This window comes from Bos indicus x Bos taurus, chromosome 3 (assembly GCF_003369695.1).
Source record: "Bos indicus x Bos taurus breed Angus x Brahman F1 hybrid chromosome 3, Bos_hybrid_MaternalHap_v2.0, whole genome shotgun sequence".
In the NCBI taxonomy this organism is placed as follows: domain Eukaryota; kingdom Metazoa; phylum Chordata; class Mammalia; order Artiodactyla; family Bovidae; genus Bos; species Bos indicus x Bos taurus.
In genome coordinates, this window is record NC_040078.1 from 84,380,950 (window position 1) to 84,397,467 (window position 16,518).

The 16,518-nt window shown below is 41.6% G+C and overlaps 1 protein-coding gene across 3 annotated transcripts in view; it reads right to left on the reverse strand.

Annotated features, from left to right (window-relative positions):
• NFIA (nuclear factor I A) overlaps nt 1–16,518 on the reverse strand; it is a 400,777-nt gene that overhangs the window by 56,152 nt on the left and 328,107 nt on the right. For 2 of the 3 annotated variants that reach the window (XM_027537074.1, XM_027537072.1), the window contains exons 8-9: nt 9,379–9,557; nt 6,808–6,973 (exon numbers count right to left, since the gene is read on the reverse strand). In XM_027537074.1, coding sequence (XP_027392875.1) covers nt 6,808–6,973; nt 9,379–9,557 — 345 coding nt within the window. The remainder of the gene's footprint in view (nt 1–6,807; nt 6,974–9,378; nt 9,558–16,518) is intronic. The other variant, XM_027537073.1, reaches the window with a different exon arrangement.

Here is a 16,518-nt window from a genome sequence, read left to right on the forward strand (position 1 = left end):
AGACGTGACTGAGCGACTGAGTGCCCACGCACACTATGGGATTATAATCTTGGGAAATTTGAGATTCCATTCTTGAATCTCAGTTTCCTTATCTATAAAATCCTGACTTTCTGAGTCTTAAGAAGTTGGAAATGAGATAAAATATACACGTAAAGAGCTCTGCTAACCAAAAAGCACTGAACATATGTTAATTATTATACTAGGAAATTTCAATCCTGGTCAGAGATTATTGTTACATTCTCAATTAACAGGTTCAAACTCATTCATACAATGAATGTATACAAGATTCATCAGAGATATAAAAATAAAAAGGGAACTTGTTATTACATGCTTCTAATTTAATAGAATTCTAGTTTAAAAAAATCAAAAGTTCATGGCTAAGACAGGATGGAGAAAACTGTTTATAAGTCTTTCATGCATTTTTAAATTGAGTTTTTGTGTTCCTAATTAATTTAAAAAAGGAAAATATTCATGTTTTATCTTCTATCATAATTCAAAAATGTTTTTTTTTTCTTTTCATTATAATTCTAGGCTATGATGCCAATCTTCAGTTTCTTTTCTGGAAAAGTCCATTTTTATAGTATGTTCTTGGTGCCAACCTATTATAAAAAATTGAATTTTACAATGCAATTAAGAAAATGAATTGTGCATTTTGAATTATCATACCACAAACAGATCCAAATGTAATGAGAGATTTGCCTATTCTTGAGCTGTTATCCTCAGGACTCTTAGGAATATCCATTTGTTTTATTACATGTTTGAAAAGGAGTCCCTTCCCAATTAATGAGATGGTGCATGTAGAAAAACTCAGTACACTGCAAAGAACAGCAGTAGGTAGGATGTTATTACAATTAGTCTCACCAGTAAAATACCTAACATGCATGGATGGATGTTCAGTTGCGTTTGACTCTTTTGCCACCCCATGGACTGTAGCCTGCCAGGCTCCTCTGTCCATGGGATTTTCCAGGCAAGAATACTAGAGTAGGTTGCCATTTTCTCCTCCAGGGGATCTTTCTGACCCAGGGATCGAACTTGCGTCTGCTGCATCGGCATGTATTCTTTACCACTGAGCCACCTAGGAAGCCCAAGATACCTAATGCTAAGTCACTTCAGTCGTGTCCGACTCTGTGCGATCCCACAGACAGCAGCCCACCAGGCTCCCCCGTCCCTGGGATTCTCCAGGCAAGAACACTGGAGTGGGCTGCCACCTCCTTCTCCAATGCATGAAAGTGAAAAGTGAAAGTGAACTCGCTCAGTTGTGTCCGACTCTTCGAGACCCCATGGACTGTAGCCCACTAGGCTCCTCCGTCCATGGGATTTTCCAGGCAAGAGTACCTAATAGGCATCTCCAAATATAACTTGGTCAAACTAAACTTATGATCCCCGCCCCTTGCCCAGGACTGAGCTTCCTGTAACTTTTTCAACTCACTTTATGGCAACTCCACACTTCCAATTGCTCAGGTCAAAAATCTAGGTGTCTTTGCTGATATCTCCAGTTTTTTGTTTTTCTTTTTTCCTCAACTCACATCTAACATGTCAGTAAATGTTATCACCTTTATCTTTCATATATTTCTCACCACCCCTACTGCCTCCCCAGGGGCTTCCCTGGTGGCTCAGTGGTAAAGAATTCACCTGCCAACACAGGGGCCATGGGTTCGATCCCTGGGTCTGGAAGATCCCCTGGAGGAGGGCATGGTACCCACTCCCGTATTCTTGCCTGGAGAATCCTATGGACAGAGAAGCCTGGTGGGCTACAGTCCACAGGGTTGCAAAGGCTTGGACATGACTGAAGTGACTGAGAATGCACTGCCCCTATATGGGTTCAGATCATTAGCAGCTCTTGCCTGCAATACTGCAAGGGTATGCCACCCCTTCCCTGCGTTACTTTTTCCCACTGTACTTCCTGGTCCCTGACTCACTAACTTACTTATTCTTTGTTGTTCGTCCCCTCCCTCTAGAATGTAAATGCCACAAGGGAAGCGGACGGTCTGCTTTGTTCACTTTTGGATCCCTCTGCCTAGAATGGTGGCTGGCATGTAGAAGACACTCGTATTTATTGATTTAAAAATAAGCCTCATAACTAGTCCTCCTATTTTAATTCTTGCTCCATGAAATCTATTTTCAGCAAAGCCTTCAAAGCGTTTATGTTAAAACCTAACTCGTGTCACTCCTTTGCTCCCCATCTCAGAACAAATGCCAAAGTCCTAACGTGGCCCATAAGAACCTTCAACATTTGCTGCCTCCATGAGCCTGAGCCTCCCCTCTGCTCCCCAGCTCCCAGTCATATCCTCGTTCATCCACATTACTTCTCAGGCATGGCCTCCCCCTACTTTCGTTCATTCACTCATTATGGTCGCACCACACTGGCCTCTGGGTTTTGCTCCTCAAACACGCAGGCTGGACTGGTTGATCCTCTTGCTCGGAAACTCCTCCCTCTACAGTCTCATGGCTCATTCTCTTGCCTCTGCTGGACTTTGTTCACACCTCCCTTCTCAGACAGGCCTTCTCCGACCACCCTGTTTAGGTTGTATCCAACCCCCACTAATCCCAACCCCTCTGTGCTTCGCTTTCCTACTATTGTATCAGCATCTCACATCACTCCTACCTGTTATACTTGTTATTTTATTCATCGTCCTCTGTAAAATGAATGCTCCACAAAATCAGGGATTTTTCATCTTTTTCGTTTCCCGCAGAATCCTAGCATCTGCAACGCTGCTTTGCACATAGTGGCTAGTCAATAACTGTTTACTGAATGAATGAAAGAAGTGATATTCTCTCACCGGTTATCTAAACCCAGTTAATCAGCAGAAGTAGAATCCACCCACTGTGAACTACTCTTACCAGTTATTCCGTTTGTCATGGTATCCTAAACAGATCTGGCATAGTATATATCAATCTTCCTCCAAACATATCAACTATATGAATGTCCTCCTTGAGAGAACAGAACTGTTATTTCCACCCTCACTACTCTTCTTTAGGCCTCTGGTAAGGATTTTTCCATTAAAACATATTATTTTATAGGCAAATATTTTCCCCCAAATCTGTCTTACCCTCGTTTTCCCCGTGGCAGCTGCAAAGTTGCACAGTGGTGCCAGAGGCAACTGATTAGTTTAAAAACACATACTCTGCTTTAGGCTGGCACCCACTTGTATTTTATAAATGAGCATATTCAAAATGGTGTCTTGGACTTTGTCTACAGCACAGCACATCTGTCGCCCCACTTTGTCCTGACAACCTGTCTGTGACAGTATGAAGAGCAATTAGGGTTATTCCTGTTAACAGACATGGGAGTCCAGGCCCAGAAAAGTTGTCAGTATAGGTGATTCCTACTTTCCTTTTTAAAACCTTATTTTATCGCAAATCATCTTAAACCTCTCAGTAGAAAAGACTGTCCCAGGGTATACAATTAGTGGTTTTGAAAAAGACTCAATATCAGATATACTGTCAGGATGTTGAACATCTGTACTTAATAATACCCTGTCGTGATGTTTCTTCTTGCTAAAGTTGAGCTCTAATAAACTGACAAAGATAAACAGGATCCAACCACCCTGTGGCTGTAATTTCTAAGAAAGCACAGAATTTATGAAATGATACTTCTGCTCTAAATTTTTATCCAGTGGTAATCCAATGTCAGACACCCCCCCTCCTTCCACCCACAAGCTGGTTTCTGAGGAGAAGTTCTACCTTCTCCCTCAGGCTTGAAACATCAGAATGCTACCGCTACTAGCTAAGAAGTCACTCCCTCCAAAAAAACCCCACCTGAGGCCCCACACCTGGACCCAACTCCCTCCCAAGTCCTCTCGTGGCACCGATGCACACCTCTGTCCCAGTGCTGTCTGGGCGAGCTGCCTGTACCCCAGCTGTCTCCCACAACAAACCCCGAGTTTCTTTGGAGAAGGAGTGAATCATCTTTGTATCCCAAGTGCCTAACACAGTCCTTGGTACATGACAGATGCCTAATATATGAAGGATGAATAAATGAATGAAAGGAGGCAGTCTTCCCAGTGTGGGCTGGTGGGCTTTTAGATTTTTAATTTGAGAGGCTTCTCCTATACTATAAATTACAGGTTTCCCAGACTATCACTGTCTTAAAAGTAAAGTAGAAGATAGCTGATATACTGCTCTGAAATAACATATTACTGTGAATTCAGCAAACCCCAGGAAAGACCAGAAACAAGGGCTAAAATTTATGATGATAAAAACCTTTCTATGCCATCAGTAGAACACTTGGTTTTGACTACATTCCTAGAATCCTAGGATTCAAAAAGTAGGTATAAAATTATTATGTAAATATCAAACTTTTGTTCCCCTTTCCTGAAATTCTTTTTCTGAAAATCTCTAAACCCTGTGCTAAGGAACAGGCAACCATATGAGCTGGATCTGCCAAGGCCTCCTCCACACCTCTTCCCATCACGTTAAATGAATGCTTGGGGCGGGGCACAGGAGGACAGTGGTTATGTTCTCATCAAGGCATTAGATGCAATCCATGGAAGGAAGCCCAGGAAGAGACTCATACCAACCTGATTGAGGGGTTGAGTAGCTTCTACACGTCCTACAGACACGTTTCTTCATTAGCCTAGCCTGGGAGGCTTCCACTAGTTAAGAGTTTTGGTAAATAAAGAAATGAAAGTGTTAGTCGCTCAGCTGTGTCTGACTCTGTGCCACCCCATGGACTATAGCAAACCAGACTCCTCTGTCCATGGGATTCTCCAGGCAAGAATACTGGAGTGGGTTGCCATTCCCTTCTCCAGGGGATCTTTCCGACCCAGGGGATCGAACCCAGGTCTCCTGCATGGCAGGCAGATTCTTTACTGTCTGAGCCAACAGATAAGCCCCTGGGAGATAATATAATGGTCCAATTTATTTGGTGGTGGTGTGGTGCTTATCGTGGCTGATTTCACATAACCTTGCCCAGCTAGGGATTACTGCCCACATTCGACAGATGAGGAAACTTGGGATTGGAAGGGAAACATAGCTACCAATGTGAAAGGTGGGGCTTTGAGCCCTTATCCTTTAGACTTATTCTATGTGGAATAAGAACATTAAACAAGGTTTTCTGAGAGCTCAGCCAATGTCCTGTACATCTAGAGAGACAGAAAAGTGGTACAATATGCACCAATGGTGCAACAGCACAATAAGCATGTAGTTGCCAATGTGTAAGTCAATATCCCCAGCGACTAGATTTAACAGAGTTTGAGGATGGTTATTCTCTGACTAGTTTGAAGATGTTACATGAATACACAATAAGGAGGACTCACCTACAAGCTTCTACTTCTCAGAAGCTTCTTTTCTGAACTGAGCATCCAAGATCCTTATAGCAAGCCTAGTTTGCTTCCTATGTCATTGGACACTCAGGGTTTTCTCATTTGTTGAACCACTTCTTACCAAGAGAAGTCAGCCTGCCCAGAATTTCCTCTAGACTCTCAGTCTTTTTGCTATAAAACCAGAATCCATGCACAATGCCACTCACTTCTGCATGCATTATCAAAATGAATACATACTAGATAACCTGAATCTCACCCATACCCATAAGGGGCTTTAGATATTTGAAATCAGTATCCCCCACATTAAGTTCAATGAACATTGTATCAACAGAGGCTCATTTTTTCTCTTTGGCCCTCCTGTATTCAATACCACACTGTCCCGAACACCGAGAGGTTTGAATCATCCTTCACTATACTCATCCAAATGGCTGTCCAAGCCCAAAAGCTTATGTCTGGAAAACAGCTCTTCTTGGGCTTTCTTCCATTCAATTTCCATAGCTGCTGCTCAAGTTCTTGATCTTACTGCTTCTTTCCTGGTCTATGCTCACTTCTTCCTCTGTAGATGCCTTGTGTCCAGCCTCACTTCCTTGAAGACCTTCTCTCTTTAGGGTCACTGTCACAGTTCCCATTCTTTCCTATGCCTTGATCCCTCTGCAGTGCTTTAGAGAAGGTGGTCAGCACACCCCCTATCAAGATTAGGTAGTCTCATCCATTACCTGGGAACTCTGCCTACAGCCACCACTCTTCCTATCATTATCTCAGGTATAATAAAAGACAAATTTATGTGTTCAACCTATTTCTATTCCCTTGTCATCTTTAAAATATCAGGAAATACCAGGAGAGTTGTTCTCTCTCTAATTTATCAAATAATCCTATACTGTCAGATCACACTTCCCAGAGTATTCAGAGAAGAGCCAAGAGTTCTTTTCTCTTTCCTTCCAATTGCATTTTCCATCTCCTCCCTCTGCCAATCTTAGCTAGGCAACTGCCATGGCTACTAGCTCTGATCTTCTGCCAGTCTCTTTTGTTGGTGAATGCTCAATGTACACACCTTTGAATTGGTTACTTTCATCTAAACTTTTTTTTCTATTTGATGGATGAGGTACCTAATCTTTGTAGCTCATCAAATGCATTTCTCTTGGATTGTAAGTTACGGGAAGGCAGGGCTCTACCAAAGTATGAGGAATTTTTGCTAGTAAGATTCATACAGGTAGATGTTGTTTGATGATCATGAGGATAGCATTCAAAGCCACTCAAATAATATGCAACACTGAGTAATTCATATTTTCACTTTCAGTCCTGAGCATGTAGTTGTACCATTTCATCCACCCAACACCCAGTCATTTTCACACTTGGTATAGTTGGTGGTACCCTAGAGCAGTATCTGCTTTGATCTGGTCTTGGTTCTGCAAACTCATGCTACAACCATCACTGGGGATCGTGCCTTTCACTAAAGCCTATGCAGTGAGGGGCCAAGCTGAGATGTTGATTCAAGTGCACAGAGCTTTGTAAGTGACCGGCGCCTTGTCTCAGCCATACTTACTTGGTGAGGTGGGGGAGGCTGCGCCTCCTTCTGTTGACGTGGTCGGAGGCTTCGTGTCTGGCACCGGCAGGGGCACAGGCCTGGCCATCGGTGGTGGCGGTGGTGGTGGCAACATGGGGGTGGGAAGGAATGGGTTGTGCACTTTGCCTTGGCTACTCCCGTTGGGCTGCCGGGGTGGGAACAAAACAAAGCATGCACAGGAAAAAGAAGACACAGATAAGAACCATTAGCTGCTTCTGAAAACAAACGATTTGTTAGGCGTTAGGCACATTTTATGCAAATTACTAAGTATTCTAGCTGCTTGAATTCTTCCATAAGAGCATATGGATGACGAAACGTAGGTTGTTCTTAAGACATTCCACAAAAGTACAGTCTTAGGCACACATGCTCCATGTATCCTAAACTTATCTCTTGAATTACTTTGACCTTCTTTGCATTTGATTCTATGAAAGGACCTGCCAACTCGTGCTTGGAATGCTTTGATTCGGTACTAACTGTGACCTTTGTCATCATTCTCATGATTATTAAATATTAATTTAATTTCTAAGTGTTTTATAGAATGCGGAATTATTCCATCACGCCTATTTATATAGATATAGTGAAGTTTCCTAAATATGCATTTGAGATTAAAAAAATATTTTATTTTCACTCTTCAAAGTTGATATTATATAACATTTAATAAATATGTTAAGTGAACATAAAAAATTTCTTTCACATATTGTATAACATCAGGCACAGAAACTTTAGAATTCAGCTGTCAAAATTCTGCTAAGGAAAAATATCACTTCTAATTTTGATTTAAATTATATAAGCATATGCCATAAGAGTCATATTTATTTGGCTGCCTGATGTTAGAACAACCAAGTAACAGCTCTTTAACAAAAGAAAAGTTTTCTTCTGAAGAAAGCAATAAAATCCATTTATTTTCAAGTTTTTCCACATAGTCCCATGAAGAGACCTGCCTTAAACCCTATAAAATTTTGATCAAAATGTAAAACTGGGCATTTGACAGTTATATAGGATGATGTCAGGACTATTAAAAAAGAAGTTAGAAATCTGAAAGTCAGATGCTTGATGCTGGTGATCACTTCAGTCTTTTCATGGCTTCCCAAGGGGCCTTTCTGCCTCTGGTCTTCAGTGACATCGTTCACTCAGCAATAACATCTCCTATTTCAGCTCTAGTCCTGAATCAAAATTCAGCTGAAGGAAATGCTGTTGTCCCAGGCTTTTAAGTTTAAGCTTAATAACTCTGCAGAGGAAGTCTCACTCCCTCATCAACATTCACTTATATATTTAGTATTGTTCCTCAAAGACAATCTCATCTGACAGTCAGAATGTTGTGCTTTCTTGCCAACAAACTTGCCTGTGTGTTATTTCTGAGTGGGCTAAAAGTCCGTAAGTGAATGCTTTAGAATACGCCAAGCAAATGAATACACAAGCAAAAAGAAAAAAGGCTCCATATTGATTTGTTGTCTAGACAGAAATGTATCTGCTAACACATCACCAGACATTAGTCAAAGCTGCCTTTTCTGTCTCAGATATGCAGAATCAGGTATTTCTTTAAGCAAGAAAATCAGTGATAGAATGGTGTGATAAAATATTCTAGATTAGGCAATCATAATCATGGTTCATCTGTGGCTTCATGTGCAGTTATTAGGATAAAAGGAAAATTACATTTGGCTTTATGCTGTTCATTATTTCCAATTTATTATTATTGGCCTTGGGATATAGCTATCCATTGTAAACATTTGGTTCTACATTTGAAACAAAATTTGTGATTTTTAAAAAATGGGAGGGGAGTCTGATAGAGAATGGATACATGTATATGGATGGCTGTGTCCCTTCGCTGTTCACCTGAAACTATCATAATATTGTTAATCAGCTAGACCCCAGTACAAAATAAAAAGTTAAAAAAAAATCACTTTTACTTTAGGAATGTTGTTTCAGTTTGTGATTTAGCTTATTTGAGAAAAAAATTGAAATCTTCATTCAAATCGATTGAGGACTGTTTAGCTGTATACAAAGATAAGTGGGAAAGATAACTACTTGCAGAAATAGCAAACTATAATAAACTACTTCGAGCATCTTGAGTTCAAGTACTGGTCAACTTGATGTAAAGTGTTAGAAGACTATTTTTAAAAAATATCAACTTAGCTGATCTGAAACATCTGTGCCCCCTCCTCCCCCTACCGCTCCCTACCACTCAAAATCATTATTTAAAATTATTTGGTCTTTCTATTTTGTTAACTGTGTGAGCCCTTGAGTTAGTGTGCAGGAGGTGGAATTATCTGCCCACAGACCTTAGAAGGTTATACAGTTCACCCTTGAGATGATTTATATCCATAAACTTGACAGTTGAGAAGTTAACACAAACACTGTTTTTAAATCCTGGCCAATCCCTCTTAGAGTAAGTTAACTTTCCCACAATCTAGAATAAATATGACATTTGCCTGTAGTCAGTCAGCACGACATTGGAGCACCACGTCACATGGTCATAAGGTCTTCCCTTGTTATTTTTACATTTGGTTAATATTTCTAAAGAAATGGAGAAAAAAAAAGAATTTTCCTTACATTGAGGAACCCCACCTGTCCAGCCTGCTGACCAGCATCAGGGCAGACAAGTTGGACAAACTCTTTCAGCGTCTCCTGAGGGTGATAGCGGATGGCTGGGTGAGAGAAGTAAGGCCCGGGCTGCTGGATGATGGGTGACGTCGGAAAATGAAGAGTCGATGGTGTTGCGTGTGGACTTGCTGTAGGAAAACAAAACATCAGAGTTAACAGAGAAAGACTTGCTTTGCCATAGCATTTAAACCAGATTCAACTTCCTCTTAAAATTTCTTCTCCTGACTCAATTCGCAGTAACTGCTTGTGTGACAGCATTTAATACTGGAGAGGTCTGATAGATTTTCTTCCTTAAAGCTCTAAGACAAACATGGAGGTTAGATTAGGGTAGAGTTTCAAGCTGTCTTTCTATTTTCAGTGGACATGAGTTATAAAGGCATTAATAATCCTTGGTGAAGCTGAAGATTATTCATTACTTTAAGAGCCTTTTTAATGAAGCAGGCAATAAAAAATGTATTTGGTAGATTAGACCTGATTTAACTGACATTACATATGACAAATTCTAGTTTGCACATATGGATCCCCTTTCATGCTGAGCATTCCATAGACAATAATTCATTGTTAAAGCTCTTATACCCCTTTCAAGGAAATTTCTAGGGACTAATTCAGGATGAAATTTTTTTGAAGTCTGTAGTAAATGATCACTTAATGAACCCAGGCAATTTGGGTGCCTCACTTTACATGGAAGGTTTCAAAGCCAAACTCTGAAAAGCATAGATGTTAGTTAGAGCAGGGAAACCCACAGGCAGAGGAGATAGGCAGTGACCCCTGCTAAATTGCTGGCCCTCTGCTCATACAAACTGATGAAAGACTCAGACAACTATCACTCCCTTATATCTGAAACTGTATCTGAACCTATATATTGAGTTTCACTGATATAGGAAGAATATTGTATTAGGCTAAAAAATTGTATGTGAAGTGCTTAATAATTTTGCCTTGGAAGACTTCTGCCCTTGACATGGAAGGGTGATTGGTAAAGCCTGCTGGAGGGTAAGAAGAGCATGTGGGAAGGGCTGGAGACACAAACCAAATAACGCCAACATGGCAGCTCTCATCTCCCAAAGAGGGCCAAGGAGACATCTCCCAAGTAGAAGCAGATGAGAGCATTTATTTTTCCTTACTTTTTGCAGTTTAAACCTTTAAACTCCAGGAGCCCCTGCAAAGAGGAAACAAACGAATACCCAAATATTTGGAAAGTAAGACTTTCCTAACATTGAGAATGACTCAATAAAACTGAAGAGCAAGTAAGCAAGACTGGCCACATTTTCTACCACCATTTGATCAGTAAGTCTGAGGACTGTCAAAAAAGGATGCATCTCTATTGATCCCTGGACATGGGTTCTCTGTTCTCTACTGTATCTGTAGGACTGGGGCATTTTCTGACTAATAATTGGGAGTGGCAAGAACTCTGAGGTTTTGAGTGGCATCTGTAGTTTTTCAAGAGTAGAAACAGGAGTTTGGAATGGGATCAACAGTCCAGTCGATACCATGCAGATGACTTGATAAGATTTCTTCATTTATGCCACCTTTAATCCATCCAAAAATATTCCTAGGCTCTTACTGCGGGCTTGGGACACAACACTGAGATGACACAAAGTTGTCTTCAGTCCTACAATTGAGGGCATCTTGAATAAAATCAATTCGTATTGGCTCTTCTCTCTTCACCATCTTAGTACATAAAAAGCTTCAGGTGCTTAAGTGGAAAGTGATGAATGGTTGTGAGATTATGAAATTGTGGTGGCCAGCAGAGAATGCTGGCAAGGGAAAAATTAACTTGAGTAGACTGGACATATAAAAGTTAAATAGTAAATAGTTTATCCCTCCGTTTAATGGATTCACTGTCATATCCCCAGAACAGTGTCTGGCACTCAGTAAATATCTGCTAATGGTACAATGAATGATCAGATATATAAGTGTACAGAAATTAATAAAGTGGCCATACAAATAAATATAAACTTAAAAAAATTTTCCTGGCAAAAAGCCATGAGCTTATAGAAAAACTGGTAAAACGTAGGACTTAATATGGGCTCAGTCACTTCAGTCATGTCTGACTCTTTGCGATACTACGGACTGTAGCCTGCCAGGCTCGTCTGTCCATGGGATTTTCCAGGCAAGAATACTGGAGTGAATTGCCATAGCTTCCTCCAGGGGATCTTCCCAACTCAGGGATAAACTTGTGTTCTCTTATGTCTCCTGCATTGGCAGGCAGGTTCTTTACCATTAGTACCACCTGGGAAGCCCAGGACTTAATATACTGGATGATAAATCTTGGAATCCATTATAATCTCTGAGTTAAAATCTGCAGCTAGAAAGTTAAATGACTTTAGCCATCTCTTACGATGCAAAAGGCTTTAAAGAACCCAAGGAATTTTTTCATCTAATATGGTATGCTCGTCTTTGCTGGTAGAAAGAAACTTTCACCCAGTAGCCTGTATTTGACCAAATAGTTTCTAGTTAGAGATGGAATGTGGCATTTCCCAGATGAGGGTGGGAATGTACTGAGCACAATGAAATGATACACTCAACTTTTGCCCCATGACAAACACAAAGGTGGCACCTCCATTGTCAAGAGCCTACAGGAAGCAGACCTTCATAATAAAGTGGCAATGCTTCGGGTGCTTAAGTGGAAAGTGATGAATGGTTGTGAGATTATGAAATTGTGGTGGCCAGCAGAGAATGCTGGCAAGGGAAAAATTAACTTGAGCAGACTGGACAGATAAAAGTTAAAGAAACCTGATAGAAGAAATATTTTAACGGGACCATGAAATTCCTTCCTTAATTGTTTAATCAACACCCTTGCCCTTTCTGTTGCTGTTGTTCTTGTTGAAAAATATGTAAAAGAAAATCATTAACAACTAAAATGCAGACCTTAGTTTCTTTGTTCAGTTCAGTCGCTCAGTCGTGTCTGACTCTTTGCGACTCCATGAACTGCAGCACGCCAGGCCCCCCTGTCCATCACCAACTCCTGGAGTTCACTCAAACTCACGTCCATCGAGTTGGTGATGCCATCCAGCCATCTCATCCTCTGTCATCCCCTTCTCCTCCTGCCCCCAATCCCCCCCGAGCATCAGGGTCTTTTCCAATGAGTCAACTCTTCGCATGAGGTGGCCAAAGTGTTGGAGTTTCAGCTTCAGCATCAGTCCTTCCAAAGAACACCCAGGACTGATCTCCTTTAGAATGGACTGGTTGGATCTCCTTGCAGTCCAAGGGACTCTCAAGAGTCTTCTCCAACACCACCCTTCAAAAGCATCAATTCTTTGGTGCTCAGCTTTCTTCACAGTCCAACTCTCACATCCACACATGACCACTGGAAAAACCATAATCTTCACTAGATGGACCTTTGTTGACAAAGTAATGTCTCTGCTTTTTAATATGCTGTCTAGGTTGGTCATAACTTTCCTTCCAAGGAGTAAGCGTCTTTTAGTTTCATGGCTGCAATCACCATCTGCAGTGATTTTGGAGCCCCCCAAAATAAAGTCTGACACTGTTTCCACTGTTTCCCCATCTATTTGCCATGAAGTGATGGGACCAGATGCCATGATCTTTGTTTTCTGAATGTTGAGCTTTAAGCCAACTTTTTCACTCTCCTCTTTCACTCTCATCAAGAGGCTTTTGAGTTCCTCTTCACTTTCTGCCATAAGGGTGGTGTCATCTGCATACCTGAGGTTATTGATATTTCTCCCGGCAATCTTGACTCCAGTTTGTGCTTCTTCCAACTCAGTGTTTCTCATGATGTACTCTGCATATAAGTTAAATAAGCAGGGTGACAATATACAGCCTTGACGTACTTCTTTTCCTATTTGGAATCAGTCTGTTGTTCCATGTCCAGTTCTAACTGTTGCTTTCTGACCTGCATATAGGTTTCTCAAGAGGCAGGTCAGCTGGTCTGGTATTCCCATCTCTTTCAGAATTTTCCACAGTTTATTGTGATCCACACAGTCAAAGACTTTGCCATAGTCAATAAAGCAGAAACAGATGTTTTTCTGGAACACTCTTCCTTTTTCCATGGTCCAGCAGATGTTGGCAATTTGATCTCTGGTTCCTCTGCCTTTTCTAAAACCAGCTTGAACATCTGGAAGTTCACGGTTCATGTGTTGCTGAAGCCTGGCTTGGAGAATTTTGAGCATTACTTTACTAGCGTGTGAGATGAGTGCAATTGTGCGGTAGTTTGAGCATTCTTTGGCATTGCCTTTCTTTGGGAATGGAATGAAAACTGACCTTTTCCAGTCCTGTGGCCACTGCTGAGTTTTCCAAATTTGCTGGCATATTGAGTGCAGCACTTTCAGAGCATCTTCTTTCAGGATTTGAAATAGCTCAACTGGAATTCCATCACCTCCACTAGCTTTGTTCACAGTGATGCTTTCTAAGGCCCACTTGACTTCACATTCCAGGATGTCTGGCTCTAGGTCAGTGATCACACCATTGTGATTATCTTGGTTGTGACGATCTTTTTTGTACAGTTCTTCTGTGTATTCTTGCCACCTCTTCTTAATATCTTCTGCTTCTGTTAGGTCCATACCATACCATTTCTGTTCATCAGCTACAATGTCCCGCGCAGAAGAGCACCGAAGTGTGGCTGAGAGGAGCTTCCCCTCCCCAAGGTCAGGGGCGGTGGCCAAGAGGAGCTACCCCACATCCATGGTCAGGGGTGGCAGCTGGGAGGAGCTACCCTGCGTTCGAGGTCAGGGGCGGCTGCCGGGAGGATCTACCCCACATCCAAGGCCAGGGGTGGCAGTGGAGAGGAGCAACCCCACGTCCAAGGAACTGTGGCTGTACAGGCGCAGGAGGGCCAAGAGGAGCTACTCCACGTTCAGGGTCAGGAGGGGCGGCCGTGAGGAGATACCACTCATCCAACGTAAGGAGCAGCGGCTGCACTTTGCTGGAGCAGCCGTGAAGAGATACCCCATGTCCAAGGTAAGAGAAACCCAAGTAAGACGGTAGGTGTTGCAAGAGGGCATCAGAGGGCAGACACACTGAAACCATAATCACAGAAAACTAGTCAATCTGATCACACTAGGACCACAGCCTTGTCTAACTCAATGAAACTAAGCCATGCCGTGTGGGGCCACCCAAGACGGGAGGGTCACGGTGGAGAGATCTGACAGAATGTGGTCCACTGGAGAAGGGAATGGCAAACCACTTCAGTATTCTTGCCTTGAGAACCCCATGAACAGTATGAAAAGGCAAAATGATAGGATACTGAAAGAGAAACTCCCCCAGGTCAGTAAGTGCCCAATATGCTACTGGAGATCAGTGGAGAAATAACTCCAGAAAGAATGAAGGGATGGAGCCAAAGCAAACACAATACCCAATTGTGGATGTGACTAGTGATAGAAGCAAGGTCCGATGCTGTAAAGCACAATATTTCATAGGAATCTGGAATGTTAGGTCCACGAATCAAGGCAAATTGGAAGTGGTCAAACAGGAGACGGCAAGAGTGAACATCGACATTCTAGAAATCAGAGAACTAAAATGGACTAGAATGGGTGAATTTAACTCAGACCATTATATCTACTACTGTGGGCAGGAATCCCTTAGGAGAAATGGAGTAGCCATATCATGGTCAACAAAACAGTCCGAAATATGGTACTTGGATGTAATCTCAAAAACGACAGAATGATCTCTGTTTCCAAGGCAAACCATTCAATATCACAGTAATCCAAGTCTATGCCCCAACCAGTAATGCTGAAGAAGCTGAAGTTGAATGGTTCTATGAAGACCTACAAGACCTTTTAGAACTAATACCCAAAAAAGATGTCCTTTTCATTATAAGGGACTGGAATACAAAAGTAGGAAGTCAAGAAACACCTGGAGTGATAGGCAAATTTGGCCTTGGAATACAGAATGAAGCAGGGCAAAGGCTAATAGAGTTTGGCCAAGAGAACCTCTTCCAACAACACAAGAGAAGACTCTACACATGGACATCACCAGATGGTCAACACCGAAATCAGACTGATTATAGTCTTTGTAGCCAAAGATGGAGAAGCTCTATACAGTCAGCAAAAACAAGACCGGGAGCTGACTGTGGCTCAGATCATGAACTCTTTATTGCCAAATTCAGGCTGAAATTGAAGAAAGTAGGGAAAACCACTAGACCATTCAGGTATGACCTAAATCAAATTCCTTATGATTATACAGTGGAAGTGAGAAATAGATTTGAGGGACTAGATCTGATAGATAGAGTGCCTGATGAACTATGGGTGGAGGTTCGTGACATTGTACAGGAGACAGGGATCAAGATCATCCCCATGGAAAAGAAATGCAAAAAAGCAAAATGGCTGTCTGGGGAGGCCTTACAAATAGCTGTGAAAAGAAGAGAAGCAAAAAGCAGAGGAGAAAAGGAAAGATATAAGCATCTGAATGCAGAGTTCCAAAGAATAGCAAGAAGAGATAAGAAAGCCTTCCTCAGCGATCAATGCAAAAAACATAGAGGAAAGCAACAGAATGGGAAAGACCTGAGATCTCCTCAAGAAAGTTTCTTTGTTACATTTTACTAAAAAAAATTATTCCTCTTTTCCTTGTGTCATATAGTTTATTGTAACACAAACCTGAAAACACATGGTATTATGTGGAGTTAACTCTACAATGGATGATTTATAATAATCAATTAATTCTTAATTAATACCAGAAAATCATTTAGCCTGTAGATTCAAACTAGACAACTGCTGAGACTGCATTTCAAAGGGTCATTCTTCACAACCCCTACTTTCTCAGGCCTTGGATGTCTGCTTCAGCCACTAATTCACTGGAATAGGATATAAATCATTCAAGATCCTGTGCTTTCATTTCTTCAAACAGAAAACAGCTGTGTTACACACATCACAAAATATGTTGTGTGTATATGTGTGTGTATGTGTGTGTGTGTATGTTAGTCGCTTAGTCATGTCCAACTCTTTGCGACCCCATGGACTGTAGCCCACTGGGCTCCTCTGTTGATGGAATTCTCCAGGCAAGAATACTGGAGTGGGTTGCCATTCCCATCTCAAGGGGATGTCCCTGATCCAGGGATTGAACCCGTGTCTCCAGCATTGCAGGTGGATTCTCTACCATGTGAGCCATGAAGGAGTACTATTCAACACATGTGATTTC